The 18,289-nt window shown below is 29.5% G+C and overlaps 2 protein-coding genes across 2 annotated transcripts; one reads left to right on the top strand and one right to left on the bottom strand.

The window, feature by feature from the left end:
* Positions 1-5,011: 5,011 nt before the first annotated feature.
* LOC148566113 (uncharacterized) lies at positions 5,012-5,636 on the bottom strand. The gene has a single exon (XM_088488474.1). The coding sequence runs from the start codon at positions 5,529-5,531 to the stop codon at positions 5,154-5,156; it is 378 nt and encodes a 125-aa protein (XP_088344600.1). The 5' UTR covers positions 5,532-5,636; the 3' UTR covers positions 5,012-5,153.
* Positions 5,637-17,367: 11,731 nt separating this feature from the next.
* On the top strand, positions 17,368-17,853 carry LOC148566112 (uncharacterized). The gene has a single exon (XM_088487383.1). It carries the CDS (start codon positions 17,368-17,370, stop codon positions 17,851-17,853), a length of 486 nt encoding a protein of 161 aa, XP_088343509.1.
* The last annotated feature ends 436 nt before the right edge of the window (positions 17,854-18,289 follow it).

Below are 18,289 nucleotides of genomic sequence, written 5' to 3'. Positions count from 1 at the left end.
TAAAGAGACTTTCTCTCTGATATCATCGAAAGACTCTTTTAGAACCATTATGGCACTAGTAGCTCATTTTGACTTGGAGCTATATCAGATGGATGTAAAGACAGCGTTTCTCAATGGTGACATTGATAAAACGATGTATATGGTACAACCAGAAAATTTTGTATCATGAGATTCAAAATCTATGATTTGTAAGTTAAAGAAATTCATCTATGGTCTCAAACAAGCTTCCCGTCAATGGTATAACAAATTTTATCAAGTCATTACCTCATATAGTTTTGAGGTAAATATCATAGATGAATGTGTATACCGCAAGTTCAGTGGGAGTAAATACACATTTTTGGTCTTATATGTTGATGACATTCTAATTTCCAGTAACGATATAGGCTTGTTGCATGAAACTAAGGAATTCTATCGAACAAATTCGAAATGAAAGATTTTTTTGATGCCTCTTTTGTATTAAGAATCGAGATACTAAGAAATCGCTCTTAAGGTATTCTTGGATTATCACAAAGGAACTATATCGAAAAGATTTTAAGTAGATATGGCATAAAAAGTTGTAGACCAATGGACACACTCGTAGTTAAGGGAGACAAGTTCAGTCTCAAACAATGCCTCAAAATTGTCTTGAGAGGTCAACAATGCATGATAAACCTTATGCAGTAGCACTAGAGAGTTTAATGTATGATCAGGTCTGCACACGTCCCAATATATCATTCATAGTGGGAATGTTGGGTAGATACTTGAGCAATCCTGGCATGGATCATTAGATAGATGTTAAACGCGTAATGCGTTATCTGAAGAGAACAAAGGATTACGTGCTTACTTATTGGAGATCAAAAAATTTGGAGATCATTGGGTACTCTGATTCCGATTTTGCGGGATGCCAAGATAGTAGACGCTCTATTTCAAGCTGTATCTTCATGTTGGCTAGAGGAGTTATTGCATGGAAGTTTAACAAACAGACTCTTGTAGCTTCTTCAATAATGGAGGCTGAGTATGTTGCTTGCTTTGAGGCATCCAAACATGGCATGTGGTTACGAAACTTTGTTACTGAGTTTCGTATAGTAGATAATATTGAGAGACCATTGAAAATATTTTGTGACAATACTATATTCCAACAACAATAAGAGCTCGATAAAATCGAAGCATATAGACATCAAGTTCTTGGTTGTCAAGGAGAAAATTCAAGAAAAACATATTTCCATAGAACATATAGGAACAAAGTATATACTAACAGACCCATTAACCAAGGGATTAATTCTTAAAGTCTTTCATGAGCATACTGCTCGGATGAGTGTCAATATTTATGATGCCTTGGTTATTGGGAGTTTATTTTATGCTATATGTCCTATGATATATATTGAATTATCTTTCTGCAGAATTAAGTTGATGGTTGATTTCATATTATGTGCAATATTTATTTTGTAATATTTTGTTTTATATTTGATCTCAATAAAGTTTTAAAGTTGAACCAATTGGAAATAGACATGTACGAGATCATTTGGCATGTAATTTCTATGTTACTCATCCAAATTTGATCTATGTCGCTAAATATATTAGTGTGGTAATCATCGTGGTTTAGTCATGACACTAATGTGATAACAGCTACGATAATTCCATATCTAATACATGAGACGAACCAGATTGTTAAAATAATAAAGAAAATAGCATTCAAATGTGCGCATAAAGTTTATAAGATGTGATTATCTCAGAAAAGAATATATGTATCCCAAGTGGGAGATTGTTAGAAAATTAGTTAATTTTTTAATTTATTTGTGGACAATTCATATATTAATTATAATCACAAATTATCCTATTTCAAATTAAATGACTTATATAACGATGATTTCATTTAGTGTTATAAATGCTAAATTGAATAAGTCATAACTATTTTTTATTTGGAATTAAATAAGAATAAAATCAAATCTTATCTTTATGGGCTTTAGATACTATTTTTATTTGAACTTTAGGGTTTAATAGGTGACATGCTCAAATATAAATAGTGATTTCAGGTTTTGGTCCCCAATATATTAAAGCCACCTCAGCAACTCTTTTTCCATCCGAGAAGTTGTAATTTACCGCCCTATTAGGGATAAAGAGAGTTTTAGTTGAGAAAGACTGAAGACAACTCTTCTATTAATTTTTAATTCTTAATTTTTATAAGTAAATGTATACTTTTGCATTATGATATATAATTTTTGGTGATTCAATATAGATGATTTTAATTATAAAATCATTTATTTTCATGGTTGATATTAACTATTATTGATGACAATATCAAAAATAAATAATTATAGATTAATTTATTGTATTTACTGTTTAGTTTTCTTTTGTTTTATTGTTGTTTCACTTTATTGTGTTTAGTTTTTTATTTAAAATAAATTTAATATACATATAGTATAACCAAATAATATATATATATATATATATATATTTACAGTGGTGGAGCTTAGTTCAGACAAGGGGGGCATGGCCCCCCCAAACTTTTTATAAAAAAATTAGTAGTATTTTTTCAAAAGATAAAAAATAATTCAATTGATTTAAATATTTTACTATGACTTAAATTATCCAATAAGTTCTGTACCTTACCGATATCCTCGGCTAACAAAACTCACAATCGAGAACAGGTCAAACACGTCGCAAGTACCAAGAATCTCACATCAACCAAACTCATACATCGATTTCCGGTAACAAACCCTAAAAAGCCGAACACTACTCAAACGTCCACCTTCCTCTACTACGCGGTCTATTTAAACAGACGAGCAAACCTCGTCTGAGGCAAGTGAAAAATAGTGATCATAAGCTACTAGGAAAAATGACTCCATAGCACCAAACCCTACAAATTCCTTATTTTTACTTTTGTTTGTTGAAGTTTATATTACCGAGCACTAACTTGAGCGTCAGAGTCCTTTTTTCAGGTTTCACGCCGAGGTCTTCAGTTCCGAGGAGAATACTTCTGAGCCCCCTGACGGAGCTTGTAGCCGATCACACTTCGGAAGCTTTATCTCGCAAGGAACAAATTCAATAAGCAACACTCTTTCTACCTTTAAGTTCAAATATAAAAAATTAGATATTTTTATTTATTTAATTTAATATTATTTTATATTTTACTATTTATTTAATTTAATTTTTTATATGATAAAAAAATAGAATATTCAATAAGTATTAATATTATTGTATTTGTATAAATTGATACAAAAAATTCAATAAATGTTATAAATTTTAATATTTGTCCTTCTAATTTCTTCTTTACATATTCTACATGATATATATTCAAATTTTTATATAAAATAATAATAAAAAATCAAAGAATTGATGCATTTTTTAAGAGGAAGGCTAATATTTAAGAAGGAGAATATATAATTTTTACAATATCAACACCTATAGATAGTTCTTCTACTTTAATGAATCACGAAAAAAGTGAGATACAACCTTCAAAAGTTCAAATAGTTACATCTGATGAGTTTGACCTTAATCTTTTGGAACGAGACCCTGAAAAATGGCTTTAAATTTGGCAATATCACCTAAACCAGAGAGATGATATTAGACGAGCTTATCTTAAATGGGGTCCATATCAAAAGTATTTTAAGAATTATCTTTTATGTGTCCCCCCAAAAGTTTGTTTCAAGTTCAGCCACTGGCCCCTAAAAGTTTGTTTCAAATTCCGCCACTATATATATATATATATAATAAGTAGCGTTTCTACCACTCCACTTTGGTATCATTTTAACAGTAATAATTACGTGGTATGATTTAAAAGTATTATTATTATTATTTCCAAGTTATAGTGTAAAGATTCAATGACTTGGCATGTATAGTGGTAGACCATGACCTTTTTTGGTCCTTGGTCTATTGCGCCACCACCACGAAGCTTCGTGCCATTAGACTAAACTAATTACTAATCCATAACGCAATGTTGTATGGGTCAAATCACATTTCACTCACTTTATACTATTACATTCTTTCTATCTTTATCTCTAAATTGTAAAATACACATCCATAAACATTAAAAAAATTATTGAATTAACTTTCTTTTACAACTGTACTGAAGAAACATCTCCCTAAAATTATTCATGGATCTATCACGATCAAATAGTGTTAAGTTTTTGCAGGACTAAGTGCCTTGCTGCCCTGCTGAAGCCAGAAAAGATAATTACTCTTACAGAAGCAAAATTATTCGTGATACTTTCTTCTATCACCTTAAATTTTTAAGTTTAGAAATTTCATAACAACTCTAAAAGTTGAATTGAATTCATTTTTAAAATAGTTATTGTAATAAATCTTTTTATACTATGTAATCATTCATGGTTTTGCTGGCTATTCTTTAACCAAGAAATATGCATTATAAGATCTCATTAGTCATTAGCCTCTTCTCATCATGTGCCTATGCAATTATGGAGTTTGGTTCTTTTATCCTGTCCTTGTTCTTATTGTGAATAGTAAAACACAAATTATTATTATTATTAATTCAATACCAAAATCCATTTAGTGGTTTTCTTTCCAGACATTTAATTACAACATATATTCAACTAATCAACTTATAAACAATAAAGGGGACACATGAACGATTTGTATTAGGAGAAAATAGAAAGAAAAAAACATTCATACAAAGGGAATAATTAGAGATGGAAGAAAGAAATGTTACTACTCTACTCATCAATAAAGTATTATTTTTTTAAAAATTATCATACATTATTTAAGCAAGATTAAGAAAAAAATATAAAAAAATCTATTATTTTTTTTTTTGGTGACTAAAAAAAAAATCTATTATATAATAAAACATCAAATTAGACAATTAAAAGGATCCATTTTCCCCTCAAATTAACTAAGAAGTAAGAACAAAGTTACACTTTCATTTTAGAATAGATTAAACTCGGAAGAAAAAAAGATGTGTTCATTAATTAACAGACAGCACTGCATTTAATAATATTATTACTAAGACCTAATTTTTCTAAACAGTTAACTAACCTGAAAAAAAAATTAAAAAAAAAAAGAAAATTGTTGCTGAGAGTTTGAGAGACATTAATTTTTATTTTCTTTTCATCATCTTCTTTCAAGTTGGGAAAAAAAATAAAAATAAAAAAGTAACATGCCTCAGCAACCGAAACCTTGAAGAACGGCGGCGCGTGGCATCGACATCCAGCGTGGAGATTCTAAGAGCCGCCGCTCTCGGAGGCTTCGGGAGCGACAGCGTTCAAATCAAAGCCCTCATTGATGAATGCGAATTCCTTCTTGTCGTTATTGTTATCATCGGCGACGGCGTCGAGCGGCGTTAGGTCGGCGGTGTTCTCGAGCGCCTCCTTCCACTGGCGTCGACCCTTACCTTTGTCATCGAAGTACTTGACAGCAACCTTCATCCTCCTCAGAATCGCATAGAATTCTTCAACTTCATCTTCTGTAGGTATAGCACTGCCACCTTCTTGTTCTTCATTCTTTGGATTCAATTTCTTGTTGTTCATCCCTTCTTGTTCCTGTTCTTGTTTTTCTTCTGTGCGCCTCCTTTTTGGCTTAGTGATGTTCTGAATTTCCATGTCGTTGTTAATTAAGAATCAGATCCCACATCCCATATCGACTAATATATCGTATCTACCAATTAGTTTATGAGAAAGTCTCAACCCCAACATTTTCATTAAAATTTAGTCAGCATTTAACTATTAATATAAAGACAATTTTTTTTATCTTAATATATTTTTTTAAAACACAAGTTAAATAAACACTTATTATTATTATTATTATTATTATTGAATTGACCTCTTCTTTTATTGACTCTTTTGTTCCTCTGTTCTCAATCTTTATTCCTTCTAGGCAGAAATTCTTTATTCTTATTATTTTCTTTTTTTTTTAAATCAATAAATAAGGTTAATCAATTCTTATCCTGTAGAAAGTAGAGTGTATAGAAAATTAGAATTTTTTTAATCAATTCTTTATTATTATTATTATTATTATTATTATTATTATTATTATTATTATTATTACAACTTGGACAATATTTACAAAATATTATTAAAAATTTAAGTAACTATCTTTTTATTATTTTATCATGTTTTTTAAGTGTTGCTAAAGTCTATGTGATTATTTTTATTATGATAGTTAAGATAATCATACAATTTGGACAATATTTAAAATTATTGGTAAAATGATTAAAATTACACTGTTTTATTATTTGAAAATATATTTTTTAAATTTAAAAAATATTTTAAAAAAATGATTAAATTAATTTTATTAGCATTTATATATATATATAGGTCATCTTTTCCTCCTTAGCATGTGTGTAACGTTGGTCTCCCCATAAAAAAAGCGTGAGTGTGGGTAACGTGGGATGAATGGAGGAATAAAGTTACGAGAACTACTTAAATAAAGATGTTAAAAATATTTTTTTATAAAAATATTTTATATAAAAATATAATTTATTTATTTAATTATATTTTAAATAAAAATAACACTTATAACATATCAAAATTTAATTTTTTTAATTTATCATTCAAAAATTAAAAAAAAATAATTACATAAAAATAATTATAAAATTTTCATTAGAATACCCACCTAAAATTATATGGGTTTTGTTTGTTAGGGTCTACATTAAAGTAGTAGCAGTAGTCTCTCTTGGTGAGCTAACATAAAGAGCAAGTATAAATTTCATCAATTTAATACAAGTTTTTCCAATCTTGCTGTGTTTATATTAAACAATATAATAAGGACATTCATAAGTACGTGGTGTTAGATGAACAAATTTTTTTAATTAAGCTTTTTTTCTCCTCCTATTCTTATTTTGTATTCTTCTTTTTCTTTTCTTCACTTTTGTTATAATTTTTGTATTATATTTTCAAAAATTTATGTATTAAGTTGAATTTTTTTTATGTTAGATTATGATTGTTGATTGAAAAAAAAAAAAGGATAATTTTTAAAACTTAATTAAAGAATTAATTATAAAAATATCTGTTTACCTAATATACACACTATTAAGTTAAATAATATTGTTACTGATGACATCTGTGTACGAGATGAATTTTAATGGCATAAATATTTTATATTAATAATTAAATTAAAAAGTTTTTCTTTCATCTTTCTTCCTTTCTCTATCTCTCTTATTCTTTCACTCACTTTCTATTTTTCTTATATATCATTTTCAATGACTAATTACAAATTTAACCATAAAATATATAACATGACATTCTCTAATTATATTTTAATTAAAATTAAAATTAAAATATTAAAATTAAAATTGAAATATAACTATATTATATAATATATATTGTATATTACTAACTAATTTAGTAACCAAAATGTGTGACATAACACTTTTTTATTAAAATTAAAAAAAAATATTTCTCTCAAAAATTAATAAACTCCCTTCTTACATATTCTTATCTATCTCTCTCTCTTTTTCTATTTCTCTCTATCCTTTTCACTCTAAATATAATTTATAATTTATATTTTATATTACTAATTTGACAAACCAAAATATGTTACTAGATATTTTTCATTATAATTAAAATAATTTTTTTTTTCAAAATTAACAAACTCCCTCTCTCATTCTTCTTATTTATCTTTCTCTCTCTTTTCTCTCATTTTTTATTTTTTTCTACCTTTCTGTTCTATAAAAAATAAAATTAACAAAATAATATAATTTAAATTAAAAATATTATTATTATATACATATTTTTTATTTAGTTTTAAATTTTTACTGTTTATTTTTCTAATCTATATTTTCACTTTTCTTTCTTCAAATATTTATTATATATAATTTGGAAAGAATACTAATATTGTGATTATAAGTTAGAATCAATATTCAATTGTGTAAAATAAATTAATTTTGAGTTAATTTTATAACTATCAATATAATTTGTTTAATGCTATATCTAATTATAGTTTTATATACACAGAGAAAAAAATATTATTTTTAAATAACAAGCATAAAAATTAATTATTTTTTTTTGTGCAACAGACTTAATTCATAATCAAATGTAAAAGTAAATATATTAATTTTTTTTAAATTTAGATAATGAATGTTAAAATTAGTAAAAAATTAAACTCTTTCACATGAAAATAATAACTAAAAATCTTATTATTTGATTTTTTTTATTTACGGAGATTCTGGTCTTCTTAACCGACCGGACTTTTGTCTTCTACGATTTTTTTATAAAAGTAATTTGATTTTATAAAATTTTTTGTACTATAATTTATAATCTCGTAACAAAATCGACATAATTTTAAAAGATTTATATTCATGTAATATTATTATAGGTAAAAATACTAGTTATATAATATTTTTGTGGACGTAGTTTTTATATACAATTAATATAAATTATTTACACATATCAAATTTTATGGTATCACCAAAGGAAGATAATTTAACTTAATTATTCATCATTTTTAATTTTTTTATAAGTATTTTGTTGTATAATAGTATCAATCTCTTTTATATTTATTGTGGATTTCAGATCGAGTTAGTATACAAATTCTTTTACCTACAATTTCATTCTTCATATATAATCTATAAAATGTTTATTTTGTTAAAACTCATGGCTTTCTAGTTTTACCTTAATATATTTACCACCTTGGTTAATATCAAATTAAAGTTTTTATAATTATTATTATCTATTTTAATTTATAAGGAGATAGACTACTAGACACATTAGTACGTAACTATTAATATACTAGTATATTATATAAAAAATATAAAAGAATTTGATATACATTTTTTTTAAAAAAAGTTTTTTTTCATTAAATATAACTTATATAAAATATATTTTTTCTATTTTGAAGACTCAAATCCAAACTTTTTAATTATGGTAATAATATTTATCATCTTAGCTAACTTTATTATTAATACAGATTAATACACTAGTGTTTGTTGACAATGGTAATGTTTCAAAATTAAAATGTTTCTATATATATATATGGATTTAGTTAACATGTGCTTTTAGGACATATATTAAAATTATTAATAAAAAATTTATTATAAAAAATATATAAAATTTGATTTTCAATATAATTGTTATACATTCATTAAAACAAAAATTTTAAAAATAATTATCTTAACCTATACCCTTAACTAAACCTATATATATATATATATATATATATATATATATATATCACAATTCAAATATTTTTATAATCGTTTACCAAAAAATTAAATATTTTTGTAAATCGTAATGGACATTAAAGTATGACTTTTGGAGAGTACATTACGTAATAATGAGGGCAACATACTTTACTTAATAAAATTATAAAATTAAAGTTAAGTACTTATAGTTATTAAGTAATTAAGTTGTCCTATACTCCTATATAATAAATTAATAAGTGGTGGGAAAAAATAATGATATTTGGACGACTTTTGAGGTAAAAGTAGGAAATGGGAAGGAGGTGATGTCATGGAAGGTAATGAGGTGACGTAAGCAAGGCTACGTCAATTGCGCACAATTATGAAATATGCGATTCCAAAGGAGTCTCTGACCCACTCGCAAGGAAGAAAGAATACACACCACGAACACGAAGGCACCAAGACACCAACCCCTATTAATGCTTCCTTGTTTTTTGCGCTCAATAATTTAATATCCCTATTTCCGAATTTTTCGGTCCACTCCAATTCCATTCTACGTATTGGGTTGAGAGAGAGCGGGTTTTAGTAGGGGTTGATTAGGATTTGGGTTTAGGGTAAGATCTATTGATTATTGAATCAATCAATACTTTTACTATATGTAAATAATGTGCGTAATTTTTAATTTCATATAGTTAAGATCAGATGTATTTGAAAAAGACAAAAAATTAAACTTATATTACTAATCCTTAGAGATAAGTATGATTTATGATTTTGGTTTTTATAGTATAGATTGAGAATTTTTTTATTTTTAATTTTTTTTGGTATATAAAATCGTCTCTAAGATTTAAAATTAAGTTTTAAAATCGTCTTTGTTACTTAAATTTTAAAATTTTGGACTAAATTATCCATAACAAAAAAATTATAAAATAAGAAAAAATAGAAAAATAAAAGAAGGAGAGTGTTTCTGCTCCTACGAAAGAGGAAGGAAAGAAAAAGAAGATGCTGATCCACTTTTGCCTCCACTTTCGCTGCCAAAAATTTAAAACCAAGTTAAACCTTAAGGACCATTTTGTATGAAAAAAGGGTTGAGGACGAAAAAAATTTTCGGTCTATACCTTAAAGACCAAAATCGTACTTAATCCTAATCCTTATTTATATAATTGCTTTTTTAAAATAAAATTTAAAATACAATTATGTTATATATATACAAAAAATTAATCATATATAATTATATGTAAAATATATATTAAAATATAAAATATTCATTAAAAATAAGATAAACAATATATATATATATATATATTATTAATAGTTTATTAATTGAATTTTGGTGTACCCATGACAATCTTATTTAAAATATTGTTTTTGCTTATAAATTTTTAAATTTAGCTAATATGCATTATAAGGACACATAATAAAATTGCTAATTAAAAAAGTTTATGAAAAACAATGTAAAATTTAAAATTTTAATATATTTGTTGTGTATTTATTAAAATAAAATATTTAAAACTTTTTATTATTAAAAATCTTAATTTGTTCTATTAGGACACATATTAATTAAATTCTAAGATTTTTTTTGGTTTGTAATTATTTGATTATATTGTTTCAAAAGTTTACTATTATTTTGTTGCAAAAATAAGTCTTATTTCAATGGTTTCCAAACATATCCTTAATTTGATTTTAAGTGTTTGTGTAATTTTCAATCTTTATGATTATAGTATATTTGTGAATATGCATAATTATATTAAAAGTCAAATTTTGAAAATCGAATTGGTCATTAAACTGGTAAAGTTGAATATTCAAAAGTTTAAAAGTTTATTTGAGGTTCAATTAGAATTGAGTTGGTTAGAATAAAATAATGAATAAATTAGCATTTTTATTTACGAATGTTTTGAACGCTGACAAAACTACCCATAAAAAATTAAAACTAAAGTTAAATGCATGAAAGATAGAGTTCAAACAACAAAATTATTCAAACACTATAAAATCATTCAAAATTTTTAAATTACTCCTTTTTCTAACCTAACGTAATTCCAAATTTTCACTCACATCCTCTTCTTACCCCACCCCACCTAGCGAGTAGCCACCACCTCTTCTCATCCTAATCCAAACAACTTGTAACCACTACCCTAACCTAAATAAATTGTAAAATGATGTCGTTGTCGATCTCAGAAAAGACCCATTTCTTCTTGGACCAAATGCCAGAGCCGACAATGCAGGAGTCAAAGAGGTTGCGTGAGTACTTGCTGTCGAATTTCTGAAAAGAGGTTGTTGTTAGTATTGTTGTTGCAAGCTTTGTTGTGGTGTTGTTGGTGGTGGTAGTGTTGTGGCAGAGGAGTTATGGTTGATTCTGAAGTGTGGGATGAGTAGTGGCCATGGCTGCAGATTGTGGTGAAAATAATGTGTGGGTGAAAATTTAGGATTATGTTAAGTTAAAGAAATGGGTAATTTGAGAATTTTAAATTATTTGTAGTGTTTGATTAATTTTGTTGATTAAATTCTATTTTTTATAGGTATAACTTTAGTTTTAATTTTTGGTTCATAATTTTTTCAGCGTTTAAAATTTCTATGGGTATAAATAGTAATTTATTCATAAAATAATATATTCATGTATATAATATATTTTTTAGAAAATTTATTTTTTGTATTTTATTATTTTAAATCAATTAACTGCTAAAACATTAGATTAGTTTGATTGATTAACTAGTTTTTTGCAATTTTTTTGACCGATTCATAATAGATATTGTGTTTGAATTAGATTGATTTGATGACTACTAATTCTGAAAACACTTTTAGATTAAATGAAAAATATTTTTATAAATAAAGAGATTAGTGAAGTGATAAAATAAAAGATTAAGCACTATTAAATTTATAACTCCATCATTTGTGAACCTTAAATTTAATATGTGATGATTAGAATGAAATGTATGAAATATACAAATTTAGCTAGTAAGGTAGAATTGAGTTGATATAGATATAGGCAAGGTCCAAAAATAGGACTTGGTATAGAAAACATAACAATGAGTCAAAAGATCAAAAAGTCCATATAACTGAGAATAGTCAAAACTCCGGATACGACTTAAATAGACAAATGACTTGGGATGCTTAAGAATTAATAGCCAAGGGAAATTAATACAACATCTAAGTATATATGTATAAAAAAAAATTTTAAAACACATAAAATTATTACTTTAGTTTAGATTGTATAGCTATTATAAAAGGATGTAGCAAATCACAAGAAAGGATAAGTACCACTATAAACAAAGAAATTTAAGAACACTTAATTAATTTAAGCATTGTAATATCTTTGCAGATTATTCTCTGAGTCTAATTTGCACTCGAATAAGAAGGGGTTCTTAATTACTACATAAATTTGATAGCTTAGAGTGACTCCCGAATAGATATAGACAATGGGTATGTTTCTGGTGGAGCTAATCAGCTAACCATACCTATTACTAATATTTCGAGAATTACTTGAAACTGTAATTTGGGTTTGAATGTAAGGTCCAAGTTCATTTTGGGGTTGTGTTTGACATTTTCTGGTGCTAAGGTGTCATCGTCTGACGTCTTGGTGAAGGTGGGGGTGGTATCTGCAAGGGACTCGGATACTTAAGTTAACAAGAATTTTAAGTAGGTTTTTATGCAAATTAGAGTTTAGAAATACCTGAGATGAATGAAGTATTTATACAGTTGGAATGGTGACCTAGGGGTCACCTTTGTAACTTCCACTCCTATCTTATTCAGTAGTTATCTTTTTTCCTTTTATCAAAGGATTGTTGGGTTGTTATGATTTCATATTTTGAATATATGAGTTTGTTAGTAGAATCAGTTACAGTCTTGCCAAGAGATTGGGTAGATGAGGTCGGTCACCTGAATTTTGTAAGTTTTGAGCTACATCTATTTTGAACCTGGCTTTAAGTTTTGGGTTAGGATATGAACAACTAACTTTCCTTGTATAGTTGTGTATCTAACTTTATATAAGTGGATTTTGTTCATTAGATAGATAAATAGAAATAAATATATTTTTTAGAGTATTTATACAAATTGGTCCTTAATAAATTTCAAATTTGACGTATGGGTCCGTAACAAATTTTAATAGCTTCGTGAGTCTTCAACAACCATTAAGATCCGTCAAATTAATTCTCCGTCAACTCGACTTGTCATACCTTGACAGCAATTTCCCACACGGAACATTAACCATTAATGACATGTAGGATCAATTGAGGACAAATTGATCTATGTCTTACAAGACAAAAATTCTAAGGACTAATCTAACTCATAACATAATTCGTTAAGGACCAATATGTTTGATTATGTTTATTTTCTGCTATATGTTGTCTTGCTTTATGTGATTGATGAATATAATTGTATCTTACTCTTGGATATGGTAAAGACTGTTGTCTACACTTCAGAAATTTGTTGCTAATTTCTTTGGTTTTTAGTTTTTGAAGTTCATGTTGTGTATAATCAGTGTCTATAATGTGATACCAAACACTTATTTTGAATGTCTATTGTTGACAGACAACTACTATAGTTTCAATACCAAATACTTATGTCAGTTTTTAATATAATTATCATTTATTCCTCGTTTACTTATGTTGGTTTTAATATAAAAGTTATAATTTATCTGTAGTTTACTTTGATCTATGACATTTAATAAGCTCAATGTTTTACATATTAAAATTAATATTTGCAACAATCATTCTGACATTATATCAATGCACTCTCTAGATATCCAAAAGCCACCTAAATCTCTTAGTTAAGCAATCTACATCTTAGAAATAATAAGACAAATTATAAATCCTAGAGAAAAAAAATCACGCTTGCACAACTCTTAGACTAGCCTCTCTTTATAATTATAGCATCATTCTTCTTTTCCAGTCAATCAGTTCTCTTAGCTTTTTGATTTTATCTTTAATTACATTATTATGCTCACTAGTAGCAACTTGGAAATAAAAAATCTATCAAACCATACAAAAAAGTTACAATGTGAAAAGTTTTTCTGCAAAGACGAAACCTTATTAAAGCAATATTTCATAGAGACCCATATTTTAATGAAATCCTAAGTTCACTTACCTTAAAATTAGGATAACTAGAGAAAAATTTTTTTAAATTTTTTACGTGACGGACTCTACAATTACGGCATAGGCTTTACAATGAAATATAGGATTTTAACTTTTTTTTTGCAAGTCGATTTCTCATTTAGCTTGACGCACTGTTAACTGTCCCATTATCATTGAACAAACTCCTGGAGTGCAGGCAGTAGTCCTTATTATATCCAAGAACAAGATGATATCATACTCATCAGTCATTAATCACAGAGAACAAGACAGAATATAGCAAAAAATTAATATAGTTAGATATATTAGTCTCCAATAAATTATATTGTCAGTCAAATTAATCTCTAAAAAATTATTACACTTTTACGTTTTATAAGATAGAGACCAATTAGTTTTCAATCCCATGTATTAATAACGTATGAGTCAACTGGTTAACGTACCACGTGAGGCAATACCATTAGGGTTTTGATGGTTTGAATAGACAAAAATACTAATTTGACAGACATAAATAGTTATTGAAAATTCATAAAATTATTAAAATTTATTAGAGATTAATACATTTAATTTAAATTTAAAGATCAATTTGAATAAATATTATATTTTTTATTCTCTTTACAGAAAGTATAAATGATAATTAAATATACAATCAAACTTTTAAAATTTGATATATCCATATTTTATAATTTTTAGGGTTAAGTACTAATTTCGTCCTTAAGGTTTGGGGCGAAAATCAAATTCGTCCCCGACCTTTTTTTGTTATTAAAATCATCCCAAACGTTCAGAAACATTTTAAAATCATCCTCCACTGCATTAAACAAAATTTAATGACAATTTTGCCCCTGAACCCTTTGACGCTTCGTTTTTTATTCCCGCGAAAGGGCTTCATTGTCTGAATAACGTTACACACTGGAAAACTGATCTTTCACCTTCAATGATGCCTAAACAGAGGTTCATGGTCGCCTGAGGAGTAGCGTCGTTGCATTCGAATTTCGTGGGAAAGAGTGTGAGAGGAGCTCGTTCTCGTGGTAGTCATCTTGAATCAGGTATGTGTGCAGCATTGGTTTCGGTTTTTTGGAGCATGAACTTAATAATGTGTGATGGGTTTTGTTGGTTTACAAAAACTGTTTGGGTGTGATTTATAGTTTTTTGTTTTTTTGTTTTAGGGGATGAGAACCTTTAACCCGACTATCTACCATGATGGTCGATTTGGATATGACAATGGGACATTGAAGTATATAGGGGGACAAAGGACAGTGATCGAAGATGTTGAGAGTGATTGCTGGTCTGTTTTTCAGGTATATGCTGAGGTGCGACAGTTTGGGTACACAGAGAAAAACATTTCAGCTTTGTGGTATAAGGACCCAAGTTCTGAATGGTTAGAGAAGGATCTGAAGTTATTTTCGGGAGACAGAGATGCACTTGAGATGTGTAGAATAGCGGAGCTGAAGAGTCATGTTGAGCTTTTTGTGGTCCATAAGGTTGAGGATGCTGAAGAATTTTCTGAAGTAGGGTTTCTTGATGTTGGAGGACAGGGTGAACAGGGTCAGGAGGTGGAAAGGGACAATGCTGAAGAATAACATAATCGGAATCAGTTGGTGATTTTTGAGGGTGAACAGGGTCAAGAGGTGGAAAGGGACAATGCAGAGCAGGTTAACGACGGAGATAAATTGAACCCAGATGAGCAGGTTAAATCGAATAGTGACAATGATAGCGATGATGAGGAGTTTATTCCATCTGATGTTGACGTTGATAGTGCAGATGATGTGCTGTTTACAGATAGTGAAGAGGAGTACGATGATGAGAGCGGGTTTGAGGAAGTAAGAGGTGCTACGGATGGTGGTCGGGTTGATAAAGGCAAAGGGGTTGCAGGAGGTGATTTCAGTGATGAGGAAGGGTTCAATAGTGATGAATTGGATGTGGATTATGAAGTTGGTGGTGGTTTAGATAAAGAGGACAGCCAGGATGATGATAATAATGAAGCTACTCGATATCCGATACATAAAGATGTTAAAGACATGACGAGTTACAAATAGGAGGTTAGAACTGTATATGCTTCAAGGGAGGAATTCAAGGACACTGTAATAGTGTATGCACTGTAAACAAGAAGGGGACTGAGGTATGCCAAGCTTGACTTGGTTAGAGTGAGGGCTGCTTGTCAGCCAGGTTGTCCGTTTTGGTTATGCGCAGCAAAAATGAGTGAGGAAGAGACTTGGCAGCTTAGGTCGATGAACCTTAAGCATACTTGTGGCCAGTCACATAGGGTTGGGATAATGCATACTGGTTGGCTGAGTAGAGAATTTAAGAAGAAAGTGGAACATAACCCAAAGGTGAAGATAAAGGACCTGGTGAAGAAGGCACAAAGAAAGTGGAATCTGACTGTGACAAAATCAATGGCAGCTAGGTCTAGACAAGCTGCATTGGATGAGATACAAGGAACTTACCAGAAGCAATACAAGAGGATTGCTGACTACTGCTCGGAGCTGCTACGGGCTAATCCAGGGTCATCAGTGACGCTCAAGGTACAGAGGTCCCCTGATTTCGAGATTGAGGATCAGCACCAGGGGTTAAACAATTTTTGCATATTTCAAAGGGTATATGTGTGTCTAGCTGCTTGCAAGAAGAGCTTTCTGCAGTGTAGGAGGTTTATTGGGTTCGATGGGTGTTTTCTCAAGACACCTCAAGGAAGGCAGTTGTTGACAGCAATAGGGTGGGATCCTAATTATCAAATGCTTCCAATCGCGTATGCCATTGTGGAGATAGAGACTAAAGACACCTGAAAGTGGTTTTTGAAGCTGCTAATTGATGATTTTGGTGCTGAGATAATTGGGAGATCAACCTTCATGTCTGACAGCAGAAGGTAAACGGTTATCCAATCAATTAAATTCTATTTATTGGTAAATTTAATTTCTATTTGTTGAATCATATAACTTATATTGAAACAATTATTGTTATAACACATAATTTTACCTCCTTTGTTAGGGTCTGCTGCCGGCTTTCGATGAAGTCATCCCAGGTGTAGACCATAGGTTCTGTGTCCGCCATTTGTACAACAACTTCAGGAAGAAATATCCTGGACTACACTTGAAGCAGCTGATGTAGAGGTGTGCAAAGGCTACACACTGAAAGGAATGGGAGAAAGAGATGCAAGTCATCAGGCACATCAATGTGGAGGCGCACAGACATCTGAATGCTATTCCTCCTAGATTTTGCAGTAGATCCAGGTTTAATTTTCATTCTAAATGTGACACTCTTGTAAACAACATGTGTGAGAGCTTTAATTGTGCAATAGTAAAGTCTAGGGAGAAGCCTATAGTTACAATATTGGAGGACATCAGGGTTTATTTGATGAGTAGATGGGCTGTTAATAGAGAATTAATTAAAAATTTTAATGGTACAGTTTTACCTCGCATTAGGGAGAAGATAGAGAGGAGGTCCAGATCAGCTGGTGAGTGGAGGTCTTACTGGTCTGCTGCACAAACATATGAGGTTGTTAATGGGTTGTCTAAATTTGCTGTTGATCTGTCTGCTCATGTGTGTTCTTGTAGGAAGTGGCAGCTCAGTGGTATTCCTTGCACACATGCCATAAGCTGCATCAATTTTAAAGGACTTGACATAGATGCATTTGTTGATGACTGCTACAAGAAGCCTACCTATGTCAAGTGCTTTGATTCAGTGATCAATCCTCTGAATGGCCCAGATTTATGGGAGAAGACAAACTTTGATGATGTCATGCCTCCTCCTTATTGAAAGCCTAGCCACAGACCAGTCAAGAAGAGGAAGAGAGGACCAGATGAAGCTCTGGACAGCAGCCGGTCCCACTTGTCTAGGAAGGGACAGATTCAGAGGTGCCCAAACTGTGGTGAATCAGGACACAAGAGGGGAGGATGCAAGAAACCATCCCTAGATGTAAGTGTGTTTACAACATGTATGTTAGGGTTACAATTGAATGGTTCATTAACTAATTTTTTTAATGTGTTTCAGGCCGAACAGCCTAGGCAAGCTGCTGTGAAGAGAACCAAAGAAGGGAGGAAGCCTTCATCTGGAATGCCCATAACCAGGTCTAAGGCATCATCACAGCCTGTTATGCAATCTGCAAGTGGAGGTAGGAGGAGGTCCAACAGGCAAGATAAATCATCATCACAGCCCCAACCAGCCACCACCTCATCTAGACCCAAGTCAACCC

Source organism: Arachis ipaensis, chromosome B5, assembly GCF_059453495.1.
Source record: "Arachis ipaensis isolate K30076 ecotype BB chromosome B5, ASM5945349v1, whole genome shotgun sequence".
In the NCBI taxonomy this organism is placed as follows: Eukaryota; Viridiplantae; Streptophyta; class Magnoliopsida; order Fabales; family Fabaceae; genus Arachis; species Arachis ipaensis.
The sequence above is the reverse complement of the archived record's forward strand: the minus strand, read 5'-3'. Positions and strand labels throughout refer to the sequence as shown.

Bases quoted from the DNA above. Each gene is read 5' to 3' on its own strand.
- LOC148566113 (XM_088488474.1), bottom strand. From the start codon at position 5,531: ATGGAAATTCAGAACATCACTAAGCCAAAAAGGAGGCGCACAGAAGAA.
- LOC148566112 (XM_088487383.1), top strand. From the start codon at position 17,368: ATGTGTGAGAGCTTTAATTGTGCAATAGTAAAGTCTAGGGAGAAGCCT.